We start from the raw sequence: 16,918 nt of genomic DNA on the forward strand, positions 1-16,918 counted from the left end.
ACCGGTCATCTGGTAATCTTGTCAGTTCAATTTTGATAATTTATGTGAGTAAGTAAGATTGCTCGCCCAATTTTTCTAATATTACTAAGATTAAGTAGATAAATCAGACCAGCTGATCAAGCGCTTTTCATACTAATTATTGCAAATTTATTGTTTTTGCATTCCAAATTATTTTTAACAATTTAACCTATTATGCAACCACAGAATTATAATATCCAGATGATAAAAATAATGATAGTAAACTGAATAATTTGGAAGATAGTAAGATCGTACCTAACCACCTTAAAAGAGAAGAAACATAAAATGTTCGCAAAGCAAAAGTATATTACCATAGATATCTTTTTCTTCATATCTCGAGTTGCGGTTAGTTGTTTGGCTTCGGAACTATAAACATGTCATAATAAAGATCTGCTGCTCTCTTAATAGTCGCTTAACGCCCCTTACTTTGTAATTCAATTTTTAACTTGTTTTATAATTGCCGTCGTACTGAAGGCAACCTGGGGCCGGTCTCGAAAGCAGCCCGACTGGTTAGATACTTACAACCGCTATAGACGAACTTTTTGGAGTTTCGGCTTCATTACATATTCCGTGTTTTTTCAATTAGGTTTTTGGACATACCTTGAAGAGGACCTCGTACGATGGTTATTAATCATGTAAATGATGTCACACTCGATTTATTTTAAGTTATCTTAAAGAATATTTTTCTTTAGTCTACGCTGTATATTAAATGATTTTTTGTCTTAATTTTGGCGCGAACAGTACATTACATGTATTTCCTACGAAATATGTGCACTAACAATCCAGGCATTTTTTATAAATTAAGTCTGTATATATTTATTTTTACCCAAGTCTAGAAATAGAAGAATACATTATTTTAGCTTTAGTCAACTTGCGTAGTTTATTTTACATAGGAGTAAATTAAGAATAACAATCTTGACAAATGGATACAAATTTCCACTAACCCCAATTAGCAAAATAGATCTAAATTATTTTATAGTTATCGTATAGCGCCCCTTGAAAAGCAATTTTATTTTATAAAGCATATCATTACGAAAATTTTGTCATGTCACACCCAAAACATTTGCCCAGTAAGAAATATTTTTGAAAAATCATCGATTTTGGTCCATAATATCGAATCTTATAGCACTGTTTTTATATTAAATATTTATTAATGTACCTATATAAAATTATATCAAATTTAAGTAAACAAACTGTGTTATTAAATTAGATATGACGAAACCAACTGTGATTCATGCGTATTATTTTGGAAAACAATGATTTTTGAAACCGATTTCTTACTGGTAAGTTAGTTCTGTGGGGTCGGGGGGGGGGGGGGGGGGGGTTGGATTAATGAAAAACGGTTTTTTTGCAAAAAATAATTGCCTGAGAAAAAATGCCTTTTAAGAAAATTCTAGGTAATAAAAAAGTCTTTAGTTTTTATATCTATACTTTTCTTACATAACCTTTAGATTTTCGAGTAAAACTTAAAAAACCCGTATTTAGTTTCTAAAAAGCAAGTTTTCATTATCTAGGTTTAAAAATACAGTTTTTAAATTAAAACTATTGGTACATTTATCAACCGTATATGGGCAAGGTATATTTATTAAACTGTAGAATATAGGTATATCATATACTATTCTGTTTACAAAAGGGAGATAATTACGGCATTTAAAAAAATTGACACGGGATTTACATATCTAGTTTTTAAACTCGATTTCTACACCTGAAATATTTGATGAAATTCTTCTGAAAAATCATATTTTCGTTCATTTCCGACGATTAGCAATAAATCTCTTTATAATACAAACAAGGTGTAAGTAAATTGCTCTTAATGCGAATTTTTTATGAATTTTTAAATTTGGAAGAAAATAATTTTTAACCGCATTATAAGATACCTATAAAATAACTTTATAGCAGTCCCGAAAAGTCTAAATCCTAAAAATATACTTATATGACCGGTTTATAATTTTCACATTAGTCATATACCAGTTATGTAATATACTAAAGGATCTCCTAAAATAATTGAACAGTTATATAAACTCTCTGTAGACAGACAGGACAAGACATTGTATAGTAGTTTGTAGCAACAACATTATAAGATTTTCAGGTTCCTATAAGAAATACTGTATAATTATTCTAACAACCTTTATGAAACTAGTTTTGCTAGTTTGGAAATAATGAACTTAGTTAGCTACTTAAGCTACTTGCCTCAAAATTTTTTAGTAAGCGAAAGAGTTGTTAAGATAATAGTTTAATTGCTCAACATGGCATTGTTTATAAATATTAAATTTTATTTTCAGACTACGGGCTAAAGAAGAAACGAAAAATTGGCCTAACACCATCGGGTGGAATCTCAGTATCGCAAATCCTTGCCCAACGAGAGAAGCTGGTCATGGAACAGCAGGCGTATAACAAAGATATTGTGTCAAATCAACCACCACCACCACAGGTAATATAATTATTTAATATTGTTATAGGCAAGTATGCATAAAGGAAATAACCCTTAGTATGATAATTTTAACTAAGGCAGCATTCAACTCATGTCACGTAACGCACTTTTTAGAGATATTTAACCTCTACGCACCATTTTTACGCAGCGTAACAAACAGGCTGACCCTCTCACCTGTCCTGGTCTGTTACGTAATGCATATTTATCATCGTTTTTCCCGTTCATTCAACAGTCGAAAATAATCAACTAATTTATTTACACACTTTACTAGGGAAACACGATCACTCACGACTACAAGAGATATTTATTTTTACTGTATTTATTTACAACTATTTAAATGTGGTCCCAAAATTCCGAGCTATCGACGACACGGCTCCTTATATACTCGGCTGAACGCTCTTCCGGACGAATCTCGCAAACCTTCTAGACATCGTGCGGTGTGGCACTTGCCATTCCGGTATAACAGTGAATCAGCTGGTTTCTCGGTGTTTACAATATCGTTGTTCTGCCCCCTCCCTAAGCTCATTTCCTTTCAAAATGATTCCAAAGATCCCAAGAAAGAGAAGAAAGGTTCCCCTCTTGCAGTTAGGCCTCTTGTAGAAATAACAATCAACGGTTTTCTCCAAACAACAACGTTGGGGAGTATAACAGCACACCAGCACTTGCTACTCCTTCTTTAGTGAATATAAAGTGATCCAAATACTGGCCGGCGCAGCAGAAACAAATGAAGAAACTCTTTGGTAGCTAGAGACTACTTTGGCCAAATACTGATTAATGGTCCATTCAATCTTTCTATCATTCGCTCCATCATGCCATCTGACTGCGGGTGTAATGCAGTAGGTCTCATTTTCTTCATTACAAATGTCGCTCTTTTGGAATCTAAAAGAGACAACAAATCGGTAGATCCAGTCTTTTATTAAGACGTCTGCGATAGTAGAGGCTCCGTGGTTTAGTGGAGGGTATGCCTCAACTCATTTGCTGAAGTAGTCAATCACGACCACGATGTATTCATTACCTGTTTCTGATTCGGGAAACGGACCAGAAACGTCAATAGCAATTTTGTCAAAGGGACTTGCCACGTTGTACTGACGCATGAAAGCCTTCTGCTTTATGAGCGGCCCATTACTTGCCGCACGTACAACGCATTTCCTGCACCAATCCTTTACGTTTGCATTGCTATTGACCCAGAAAAAACTTCCTTATATTTCCCAGGGTGTTGTGGTCAACCATTTTCCACCTCAAGAGTCTGTTTTCGAAAAATCAATAAAACAATCGAAAATAGTCAACTAATTTATTTACAGACTTTACTAGGGATACACAATCACTCACGATTAATAGAGATATTTATTTTTACTGTATTAATTTACAACTATTTAAATCTCGCGCCAATATTCCGAACTATTAACGATGCGGCTCCTTATATACTCGGCTGAACGCTGTTCCGGACGAGTCTCGCCAACCTTATAGACGCGTCCGATGTACCACTTCAGGAGAATTGTATAATTTGTAGATCTTGTAGAAGTAACAATCAACGATTTTCTTCAGGGAAAGACCATGGGGGGAATACCAGAATACTTGCACACCAGTAAACCTGAAAACCACTTGCTGCGACTTCAAGTCAGGTTATCGAGTCCGCATGTGATTTTAGGAATTATTGCTATGCCTTTCAGATCCTCGGCAAGCAACTCCACCTTACATAGAGCGTCCCAAACGTCCTTATATCGGTTGGCTTCTGGTATGACGCCTTTTTGGTAACCAAGTAAAAGATGTTTCGATATCGGTTATTTTGAGTGCTTGCCTGACTCTGGGATTAGACTGACAACTTTAAATCATTCAAAAACATTCTGCTTTGACACCTATATCCAAAAATTAATATCTTTTCAAAAATATTGGTCGGACTAATTAGGAGTCAAAAGAACAGTTTTAGGAAATGTTCTGTAGATTATTCTGCTTTTTGTTTCATAAGAATATTCTTATTAGTTTTCGAGATTTTGGACTTTAAAATAAGTAGTCAACTTGAAATCATTCATATATTTGCGAAAATGTTCGTCGGACCAATTAAGAGTCAAAAGAACAGTTTTAGGAAATGTTGTGTAGAATATTCTGCTTTTTGTTTCATAAGAATATTCCTATTAGTTTTGCATTCTGCTTGGACACCTATACACAAAAATTCCTATATTCTCGAAAATGTTGAAATTTGTTGAAAACATTCTACAGAAAACTTTAGTTATTCCTCCAGACATTTATATTTGTAATAGTAGGGATTGCCTCATTTCAACATCGCGGAGTCCATCCAAAAATGCTTGTACCGCCAAACGTTCCATGATTCTTTCCGGGAAATCTGGATATGCTAGTTTACCAAACGTGCAATGTCGGCGTCAAAATCTTGCAAGGACTCTTCTGACTCCTGACTTTTGCAGCTGCTTCAAACTGACGTTAAATATTCCATGATGTAGTACGATCAAATTGAGGCGATTAGAGGCATGTCAGTTCAACATATTCCTTATTGCCACAAGCTTCGTTCTTCTTGTGCACTGCTGAAGATCTACAGGGCAGCTCATTGATAGTGTTGACGATGTTGCAATTTTGTTCTGAACATCCTAGATCCTTTTCTCCTCTAATGAATGTTTTTTTAGATAGGTATAAGTTGTAGACGTTATCTATTGTGAACAATCAATTTTATTTTGATTTAGGCTTAAGCAATGAAACATTTGGGCATCAGCCCAAAAAACCTACAGCTCCATAAAAAACTAACTCTTATTATTTTTTTAGTTATGGTCCAGTAATAACCCAGTAGGGCACACTCACATGCAAGGGTTCATTGAGAACCAGCAAAATCTAGTCCGTTGCCACGACCAGCCAGGAAACAGCATTACTCATGGATCTCCAATTATCGGAAGTGATTCCAACATCGGAGGTCTTCAACATGGTGCGCAACCTTCAAATATTCAGAACCAACAACAAATTTTGGCACCAAATGGTCAATTGATTAACGTTCAAGAAATTCCTCATAGTAATCAAAATATGATGCATCAAGAGCAAAATCAAATGCTACACGGTCCAACTGTTATGCAATCGCAAACTCAACACAATCGGATTTATTTAAATACGCAACCTTCGGAGCCGAGCGGCCCAGGGCGACCCGGCATGCACCAATTAGGCCCTAGTAATTCAATGAATTCCTTACCTCAACAAATCCAAGGTTCTGAAATGCCCAAACGGATGCATCATCACCAACAGCAACAAATGTTTAATAGTCAACAAATGCAACATTTTGAAAATGTTGATGCCGGTAAATCAATCCGGCCTTTTGGTTTTAACAATGTCAGACCGCAAATGATGCCTACACATGGCGCGAATAATTTATTACAGATGCAGCAACAACAGATGCAGCAACAAAAATTACAATGGCAGCATAAAATGCAAACTATTAATCAGCAGCAGCAGCAAATAAATCAAATGCACATGCAGCAACAGCAAAATATGCAAGAAAATCAAAATGTATATGAGAGGGTTCCACCTTTACACCAACATCCAAATCCCGTTTGGCAAGAAGAAATGCGACGAAAAAAGGTTAAACTTAGTAAAATCTTTAAAAATAGGCAATACCATATGGTTGAAAATCCCCAGATTCGCGGTGGCACTGGGCCTTGTCCAAATATCGATGTTCGACAGATACCTAATGAAAACAGTAGACCTGTTGTCGTAAACCAAATGCTTCAGCATAGCCATAATAATACTGCTAGCCCATCTTTCATGGAAGACCCAAGTGGTTATTTAGCACAGCAAACTGCTCTTCTTAATAATACCATTAACAGACAAACATGTGCCACCAACAATATGGGTTATAGATCTAACAACAACCCCAATATCTCAACTCAAGATCCTACACACAATATGATAGCAGTACCTAATTCACAGATGGGAGAAGTTCCTTTGCCTAGTAACGTTAATTTGAAACCGCAACTAACAAGAATTAATCAGCAAAATGTACCTCAAATGAGGCAGCCACAAATGCATCATCACCATTTGCAAAAAGTTCATTTTAATCAAACAGATCAGCATCAACAGCAAAACGTCGTAGATAGCAGTGTTCTTAACGATCAACATTTCATGCAGCAATGTCAAGGTTGCGTTTCAGATGCTCCATCGTTCATTCAGAACAACCGGAAAGTAAAGCAACTGTCCAGATCTGACAGTGCACCAAGTACTCCAAGTTCTTGTAGCACCTCTGAAGATCCTGTGACATCATCGATGTTTCCCGAGAAACATGTCAGTCAACCATCACCAGACACCAGGCCAATACAGGGCGGTACAGTTAGCACAAGTAATGTATCTCCTATGGACAGTATACATTCAGATCCACCAACACCTAACCCGCATACCACTGCCCCTACTCCTCCGCAAAAAACTGTAGAGCCGATGCAAAATATGAATTTGTTTAGTATACAAAACCACGATGGCCAGTTAGTTCAAATCGTGTCTCAGTCTAGGGAAAATTATGTACAACATCAGGAGCACGAACAGAATTTCCAACAGAAAACTCAGTCCAAGTTGGAGAATTCTTATGTATATTCTCATTCTAGTCAAAATATTTCGAAATTTAACGAACAACGGGGCCCTCTACCAAATGTAGTGACGACCATGGCTAGTAGCCGAACGTCTGGTTCTAATACCATTACCTCAGTTTTAGCGGGTCGGACTAATACGGCTACTGTATCTCTCAGTAGTTCTGGCAAACAACCGGGATCTGAAACGCCCCCTGTTAATTCAATGAACTTACAGCCTATGCAACCAATAAACATAAACGTCTCAAAGAGTCCCTTGGAGATGGTACAAAGTGTTGTAAGTAGCATTCAAGTACCACAATCGCAACAACAACCGCAGCAGCAGCAACAACGCATTACTGTTTCAATAGCACATAGCAGTCCTCAGATGTCGCCTCAGCTAGTCAAACATTCTCCAACGGGACTACCACCTGGGCATATCTTAGTATCTTCCAACGGTCAGCTGATAATGGCCAGTCCTGGTGGTGGACAGACAAATGTTATGGCCCCTCCACCTCCTCCAAAAGTCGCCAGTAGTCAGCATGCGATGCCTCCCATATCTGTATCTCCCATGGTTACTAATGTCACTGCAGCTGTGTCACAAGTAATTCCTCAACAAGTACTTGGGCAACAAACTGTGCTAGTGAACACTTTACCTACGCCATTTGTCATACAGCCTGGCGTTACTATGACACTTGATGGGATGGCGGTAGGACAGAATATGCAGATTCCACAAATTGTAACGGGAAATGTGATACAACAACAAATACAGTTGGATAACAATGACAGCAGGAGGGCGCCGAATATTTTATCTCCTGAAACAAAGAAAAAAGGAAAGAAACGGAAACTGCCATCTCAAACAGTTGCCGGAATGTTGCATATTGCTGCTCAGCAAAATTCCGGAATGGTGGTAAACCAGCAAGGATTCCCACAACAGATTCAAGTGGCGCACAGTCCTCAAGGTATTACAACAACTCCGATGATGCAAGCTCTTACTATCGTGCCCAGTAAAACGGGAGGCCCCCCTCAAATTGTGATGAATGGGCAAGCCGTAGCTAATACAAATATAGGTACACAACAAATCATAACTAATTCGCAACCTACCCAGCAAATAAATCTACTACAACCAGTTAGTTTATTGAATGGTACTACCGGAGTTGTTCAAAATATTCCTATTCAGCAGTTCATTGTGCCTAATATAGGAAGCAGTATGGTAATGAACGCTGATGGCACTGCTACTATATTGCAAGATACATCAAATTTGGGAATGCACTTGCAAATCCAAAATGTGAATGGACAGAATGTTTTGACACCTATACAGAACAACCAGGTGTTTTCAAGTGGACAAAACATCCTTGCTGCAGGTCCAGCAGGGATGGTTATACGAGCGCCTACTTCTCAAGGAAAGATTATTCAACAGCAGCACAGTCCAGGTGCCCAGTTTCTGTCCCCCAATGGTGGTCAATTCGTTGTCAACGGTGCTCAATTCAGTGGTCAACTGAGCCCTTTAGTAGCCAGCGTGAGTCCTTCACAGCAAGTTACTTTTAATACATCACCTCAGCAGATTAGGCAGAATAACCAACTTCAGTCGAATCAGCAAGAATATATACAAGTCAATGGGCAGATGGGTCAAACTCTAGTGGTGCCCTGTAGCCCACAAACATCAAACATCGCTTCCTCTTCATCAAATCAGCAAAACACGACTTTCGTTCAGCAAAACACTACAATAGTTCAACAGCAAACCACTATGGTAGCTAATAATCAACAGCTGCAGAGCTTTCAGCAAAATAACCAGCAAGGGCAACAGAACTTGGCCCGTTCATCCGCGATGAATGTCGGACAGCAAAACTTTATGATAAACACCAACGACAATAAGAATCAAGTTCGTACGCTACTGGTTCAGCAACAAAGAAGCACTTCACACGAAGATATAAATTATCGCCAATCGGTTTCTACACAGACCGCAGTTAATCAAAATTCCCAATCGGTAACTACCAACTCTTTTTGTCAAACATCTACTCTATCTGCTAGTAGCCCGCCTGATACGACAACTTTAAGTCCAGTCGCATCCGGAGGTCAAAGTCCACCAACCGCCGATACTACCACTCATACGGGTGGTAGCACTGATGAAGGTTTGTCACCCGCGCCATCGAGCTGTTCCACTTTTAGCGAATTAAATATACCAGGCAGACCAGGATCGAGAACAATGGTAAGTTTCAATATAATTTTGCCTAAAGATCGGCTTTAAAAAATTTGACAGCATATTCTTAAAAATATAATCTGTTGAATAGGGCGGAAAAAATTTTGAGTTTTTGAAAGTTTTATACAGGGTGTCCCGAAATTACATCGCAATATTTTTCCAGCCGCATATTTGTCTAAAAATAAGACAAAAACTTCATTTACAGGAATCTTGAAAAGTGAATCGTTTTCATGTTACAGGTTTTATAATTCCTATTGAAGATGGTTTTTTGTTAATATTTTCCTAACGCCCGGTTGTTATTTTTCGAAATTTTTATCGTATACTACTGTTATTCTTACTAACTGATTTTATAACATTTTATGATGTATATCGGGTCGTTTAAAATTCAGTGGTCAGCAAAGATAAAAATGACATAACTTTTTTTTGGTTACTTTTTAGTAGAGTTTATAATGTGACAAGGTTATGTTTACATCTGTTTGTTTACCTGTTCAATTTGGTGCAAAAGTAAAGTGTTACCTTGGACTTTAAAACCCAAGTAAGTCTGGATTGCCTTTCTCGGTTATTCTTCTTGGTACACACACCAAAGTTCTCTGGAAACCCATCCTAAAATTAACCTCATAACACAAAATAAACAGCAGTTTCTTCTTCACATTTTTCCCGCCAAATTCCAGATGACAGACCGAACTGACACATTTGACGGCTAGGACAGATGTCTGGGAGTGGCTAGAGTTCTGTTCTTCTTCTTCTTCTCCTTTGGCCTGGCTTACATCATAACAGACTAACCAACATAATCTGTTTGCACACCATAGAGCTTCTAGAAATATGGCGAAGTGTTGCAAATGTGAAAAAGCATTTACAGATAAATGCAAGTTTGTCGATTGTGATGGCTGTAGGCAACAATTTCATTATGAATGTTCAGATCTGACTAGTTCGGAGATCAGAGTCATAGAATTGAAGAATATTTTTGTACTCTCTGCCTTGAGGGTTTAAAGCTCATCCCGGTTCTTCAGAGGCGTATTGAATCTTTGGAGGGAAAACTTAGCTCATTAGAAGCCAACATGACCACCCGATTTAGTGAGGTTATTGATAAAGTGAGTGATCTGCACAATAACCAACAGCAAGTCAATAATATACCACCTAGTACTTCTCAATCCCAGGTCAACGACAGCAATGATTTAATGCAAGAGGTCGCGGATCAACAGAGGAGAATGAATAATATCATGCTATTTAATATGGAAATCTTACCACATACTTCAGAAATTACCCAAATATCTAATCTTCTAAACTCAGTTACTGGCCAGCAAGTGCATGTCTCAGAAGTGATTAAGTTGGGCAGACCAAATAGTAAGGGTCGTAAATGTCTCAAGATAGTTCGATCAAACAATTCTGATGTAACCAATGTACTAAAGAACCGGAGGAGGTTTAGCTCTGCTAAGGCGGTTTACGTTGAGTCTGACCTCACTCCTAGTCAGAGGAGTGATCTGCAAAAGGTCAAGGACGTACTTGAGCATCGGCGATCCAATGGAGAAACAAATCTGTACATCAAGTTTGACAATGGCAGGCCTGTCATCGCCACAAAAAACTAAATCCTTCCAGCACTTCACACCGCCTACGTCTTTGTTATCAAAATGTACGTGGCCTCCGCACCAAGACTGATAAGCTTTATACAGGGATCTCCGTGTGCGACTTTGACATCATTGCCTTCACCGAAACGTGCCTTCAACCAGATATTCTCGACTCTGAATTGTGTCCAGAAACATTTAGAATGCTCAGATCTGACAGACAGCTGGATAGAGTGGCCGCTACTCATGGTGGTGGCTGCTTCTCACAACAACCACCTAGAGAGGGTTAACTTGGAAGACATCTTTAACTCCACACCACTTATAGATATTTTAGGTTGTAAGCTCACTTATGGTTATTTTGTATTTTTATGTATTTGTAATCTATGTCCCTCCTTGCACAACCGAGAGAGACTTTGAGACCTTGTGTGAAACAATTATGTCACTGGATCTGGTCCACACAAGATGCGATATGATTGTTGGAGATTTTAAAGTTCCGTCTTATCAGACAACCGAAGCTAGCAGTGTCAAGTGCAAGCTTTTGACCAACCTATGCGAGATCCTTGGTCTTAAGCAGTTTAACAATATTCCAAATGTTAATAATAGGCTTCTTGACTTGGTTTTTTCAAATTTCGACGTCAGTGTCATCAAAAGTATATCACCGCTTATTGACGAAGATTTGCATCATCCTGCTTTGACAATTTCTTTTAAATCGGCTTCGCCTTATAAATATAATCCTTCTATAAGTTCAAATAATCTACAGCAGTTTAACTTTAGAAAACCAGACGTTCCACTCATGTATAATTTATTGCTTGATGCAGACTGGTTGTCCGTCTTGCAGTCTTCTGACGTTGACAGCGCTTGCAAGGAACTTTACAGAAAACTTGATTCAGCTTTTGCTGCTTCAGCACCTTTAAAACAACGAAGACGACGGCGATTTCCAGTGTGGTTTTCAAAACAAATTATTTCTAATATCTTTAAGAAGGAAAAAGCATATCGTGATTATAGATCCTCTCCAACTGAATTTAATTTTTCCAGATACAACAGGCTTCGTCAGACAGTAAAATCTCAAGCCCGTGAGGCCTATAACTCATTTGTGACCCAAGCCGAGGAGAACATTGTCACTGATCCCTCATCGTTTTGGTCTTTTGTCAGAGCTAAGAAAGGTCACTCTTCACTTCCGTCTATCATGTGCGATGCCAATGGTAATTCTTTTCAAGGAACAGAAAATATTGTGCCAGCTTTTGCCAAACTTTTTTAGAATGCCTATAAAGACCCAATCAACCTCGCAGAAACCTATCCTCCTTCTAATTCCTCAGATCTCATTGACATTCTTCCATCAATTACCACTGAGGAAATTATTGCTGCTAGTCGGAGGCTAAAAAACAAGTTGACAGCCGGTTCAGATGGTGTTCCAAGTTTTGTGGCATGTTTGTCCTTGGTCAGCCTTTATGTCATATTTTTAACCTTATTTTGAAAACTGGCAAATTTCCAGGCGTCTGGAAATGTGCTAAAGTAATACCAATTCACAAAAAAGACGATATAAACAGAATCGACAACTACCGACCTATCTCCATACTTTGCAATTTTTCCAAAACATTTGAAACTATTGTTTATAACAGAATTCTTCCCCAAGTTCAATCACTACTCTCTATAGATCGGCACGCTTTTATTCCTAAAAGGTCGTGCATCACTAACCTCTGTAATGTGACTTATTTTATTTCTTCAGCCCTCGATAGAAAAAGTCAGGTTGATGTGGTGTATACTGATTTCAGTAAGGCTTTTGATCAGATAAATCATAGCATTCTGCTGGAAAAATTGAACAAGCAATTCAACTTCTCAGAAAGGCTAATTTCGTTGCTTTCGTCATACCTTATTGACCGTCTACAGTTTGTTGAGGTGGAAGGTTGCAGATCTAATACCTTTGTTTCACCTTCTGGAGTCCCACAGGGATCCAATCTCGGTCCACTTCTTTTTATCTTTTATATTAATGATCTTATAGAACTGATTTCCTGCCTTAGGGTGTGGACATAACGGGGATCATTGATCCTCGACCATAGCAAAGCCTCCTCGACCATTGGTCCGACCCTCGCTCCGACCCATGCGCCGCAGTGGTCACATCGAGGTTCGGAGCATCGCATTTTTACACAAGTTTGGCGTAAACAAGCGTCGCATAAACATGGATTTTTTAACCTCCTCTTCATCAGATGAAGAAGATATTATTTTGAGTTCTAGTGCTAAAAAGTGGTACGTATATAAAAGGTATCAAAATACAAAAATACAACGATGAGGCAAAATTTGTACGACAAAATTTTAAAACTTATTTTATGCAACAGAACCAAATTATAAACTGGTAGTTTAAAAAAAAATTGTTTTACTTACCTGGCACATCACACTCATTTGCTATTTCATTCCACATTTTTTAAAGAATAATGCAGTTATGATGATTTTTGTCTATTTTGTTCCAAATAGGCTCTCGAGCAAAAACAAGCACGATTAACTTTTCTTTATCCATGTTAAGCGATGGCAGCGATTTAACGCGACGTTCTCCGGTCGAGGGTGTAAAAAATACGAAGCTCGATTTTTACCCTGGTACGATGTAGAGACGTTAGCTCCGACCTATGCGCGGAGCGATGGTCGGCGCTCCAATGTTGCCACACAGATTTAACAGTGTGTATTTATTTTTTATGGCGAGCAGAGCTATGGTGCAATGCTATGGTCAGAGCGATGGTCGGCGCTCCGTTAGGTCCACCCACTTAGACTAGCTTATGCTGATGATCTGAAAATATTCTGGTGTATCAATAGTATCTTGGACTGCTTGTTCTTACAGAGTAACTTGGACCTAATTAGGGGGTGGTGCAGTCGAAATCAGTTATGTCTTAATATCTCGAAATGCTGTGTGATCTCCTTTCACCGAACCAAGGATCCTGTTTTGTTTAATTACAATATAGACAATCAAATCCTCTGTAGAAGTACTTCTATTAAAGATCTAGGGGTTGTATTCGACGATAGGCTCACATTTGTGCCACATATTGAACAGACAGTGACCTCCTCGTCGAAACTTCTGGGTTTTGTCATTCGAAATAGCCGACTCTTTAACAACTCAAACTCAATAAAACTATTGTACTTTTCCTTTGTTAGATCAAGACTGGAATACGGTTCCTTGGTGTGGTGTCCTTTCTATGAATGCCATGTTGGCTACATCGAGAGTGTTCAGAGAAGGGTTTTAAAGTTTCTTATGTTTCGTGAGGATGGAATATATCCTGTTAGGGGACATCATCATGATCTGATGTTAGGTAGATTTAATCTGCAAACTCTGGCCATGAGGAGAACAATTCATTTTGTAGCATTCTTATGAAAGTTGGTCAATAATCAAATAAATTCTCCTCCTCTCTTGAACGATATTCTATTTCATGTACCACGATTTGCTTCTAGAGCAAATATCACTTTTGCTTTAGATCGCGCCAGAACTAACATTAGGTTTCAGGATCCCGTATATTAAATGTGCAGAATTTTTAATTCAGTATCATCAACCTGTGACATATTTGTATGCTCCATAAAGGATCTAGTTTTGTCTCTGACAAACCAACAGTTACCATAATTCCTTTTCTCTTCCTTTTTTCCCTTGTCCCATGAATCCCTTTCTTTGTTCATTCTAATGTTAATTTACATCTCCTTTAATTTTGATATATATATGATGTTACTATAGTAATTTAAGTTTTCCTTATTTTTCTTTCTTTTTGTTATTTAATTTATAGTAATTTAATACTTTTTTACACTTTCAAAACATTAATTGTAGATTTTCCTGTAACTGGGCTTTGCCTGTTGGAAATAAACTGCAAAATAAATAAATAAATAAATAATTATTGAACCAACATTTTTACATAAAAAAGGTACTCTTGTCTTATTTCGTTAGAAGCCTCCGGTTTCAAGAAAAATAATTATTAAGTTTTAAGTAAACCATGACTTGGTATTGAAAAGGTAACTATGTATAAAATAAAAAATAGTAGTTGGCAGTGCTTGTTGACAATTGACTTCGAACATTTTCTATAATTTGTTTTCTTTTGTTTCCTTGTTTTGTTTGGTATTTTCAGTTTTTTTTAGCCAAAAAGTTAATTGTTTTAATTTTTCTCAATTATTTCCAATTTTGAAATAAAATCTTAAACAAAGAAAACTTTAGTATTTGTAATAGTCGTATGTCAGAGTGTGTTTATACCTGATGATTTGCAACATACCTTTTAATTTTATTAAACGTGATCAAAAATACTTTATGATTGTAAATTGCAAAACATTTGTGTTTGATTATTTCAAAAACGGGCGCTCCTATTGAAATAAGACAAGAGCACCTTTTTTAATTAAAAATATTGATTCTTTTCGATTTAATTGCTAAAATTATTAGAAAGTAGCTAGGAAAAAAAGTTTTGACATTTTTAACCTTGCTGACCACAAATTTTAATCGACCCTGTATAAATTTTAGTATAAAATGTTATAAAATCAATTAGTAACAACAACAGTAGGTAGTATACGAAAAATTTGGTCAGGCGTTTTGAAAATATTAACAAAAAACCATCTTCAATAGGAATTATAAAACACCCTGTAACATGAGAACGTTGCACTTTTTAAGATTTCTGTATATGAAGTTTTTGTCTTATTTTTAGACAAAGATGCGGCTGGTAAAATATTGCGATGTAATTTCGGCACACCCTGTATATAGGCCCTTAATATTGCGTTTGTTGAGTTCTGCTTGTTATTCTATTTTTAGAATTTGTTATGAAAAGGTTTATTTGAGGATATATTTACTAAACATTAATGCTATTTTGATGTTTCCTACTACCCCTTAAACGCTTGTCAGTTTTTCGGGAAATAAGTTTATATTGCTACAACAAAATCAATTCCCACAATACCAATCAAAATTCCTAGAGTAGACGTCTTTTCATTAACTTTGATCAATCTAACATATATTTATTGTATTAGGCCATGGTTCACTGTGTATCGAGTAGCGAACCGGATCTTTTGGACCCACCCAACACTCAATCGGACCAAGAGTGGCGAAAAATCAGCCAGGCATCGAGTTCCACGAAAGAAGAATTCGTTGCAATGAAGCAAGAGTTTACAGACATCACGAGTGCCCATCAGATGCGCTACAATCGAAAGCAACAAAATATCGGTCATATGACATATGAAGAACCTGGAATGCAATATATGGATCAGAAGATGAAACAGGACCATAATATGGCTGCGAAGCATTATGGTAGAATGATGCAGAAAAGAACGAATGATATGATGCTTGTTATGGATACGAGACATATGTTGTTTGACGGAGAGGAGGATGACGGTAGGTGAACTTAGTTTTATTTGCTTGCTTCATGGTTTAGAGGCTTCTTTTAAAGGCAATTTGCTTATTGTAGCCCTAATAATATATCAGTAATTGGCTAAAATGTTAGTTCTGGGTCTATAAGCTTTAGTTAGTGATAGTTGCTTGTGTAGTTGCAATTACCGAGATCTAAAAGTTTAAGCCTATTGCCAATTATTTATATATCAGATTATGTTCCTTTTATAACAAAATATGTCGATACAGATTAAAAGTTTCGATCATTGATAATTAAAATAAAATACGAAGTCTCGGTTTCAAGAAAATCTCTAAGAAAAGTAAAATTTATAACAGGTGAGTTACATGTTTCGCTTTATACAAAGTATCGTCAGACCTAAACAAGTTAATTAACTGAATAACCCAATAAGGCGTATTCATCAAATTTTACTGTGTTTCATTTACAATGTGCAGACTTTCCTGCTGTTTATATAGGACAATCGGGCACAATAAGACACCGATATCACACGGACCAAGTCTACTTTCGGTAAAAAGTTAATACTCCTTGAAAAGTTGATCAATCGATCAATCATATGCTTTATTGTCAGAAAATTACAAAATTTTGTAGACAAAGCTAATAAAAAAAAACATACAAAAACAAAACAAAACACACAAAATAAAAATAAATATACAAACAAAATAAATACATGCAAAACTGTACAAAAACAATGTACCTGGTCAATATACATCACGATGTATAAAATGTCAATAGAAATAAATACAATAGTCAATAACAGTAAATTAATTAAACACAAAAAGTGCAATTCATTTACTAAAGAAAAAAAAAACTAATAT

General features: G+C 36.9%; 1 protein-coding gene across 3 annotated transcripts in view; it reads left to right on the forward strand.

The window, feature by feature from the left end:
• The window catches only part of LOC126744869 (uncharacterized), a 539,903-nt gene that overhangs the window by 490,550 nt on the left and 32,435 nt on the right, over nucleotides 1-16,918 (forward strand). For all 3 annotated transcript variants that reach the window (XM_050452434.1, XM_050452435.1, XM_050452436.1), the window contains 3 exons: nucleotides 2,301-2,449; nucleotides 5,222-9,205; nucleotides 15,730-16,090. In XM_050452434.1, the coding sequence (XP_050308391.1) occupies nucleotides 2,301-2,449; nucleotides 5,222-9,205; nucleotides 15,730-16,090 (4,494 nt within the window). The remainder of the gene's footprint in view (nucleotides 1-2,300; nucleotides 2,450-5,221; nucleotides 9,206-15,729; nucleotides 16,091-16,918) is intronic.

This window comes from Anthonomus grandis, chromosome 15, assembly GCF_022605725.1.
Source record: "Anthonomus grandis grandis chromosome 15, icAntGran1.3, whole genome shotgun sequence".
Classification (NCBI taxonomy): domain Eukaryota; kingdom Metazoa; phylum Arthropoda; class Insecta; order Coleoptera; family Curculionidae; genus Anthonomus; species Anthonomus grandis.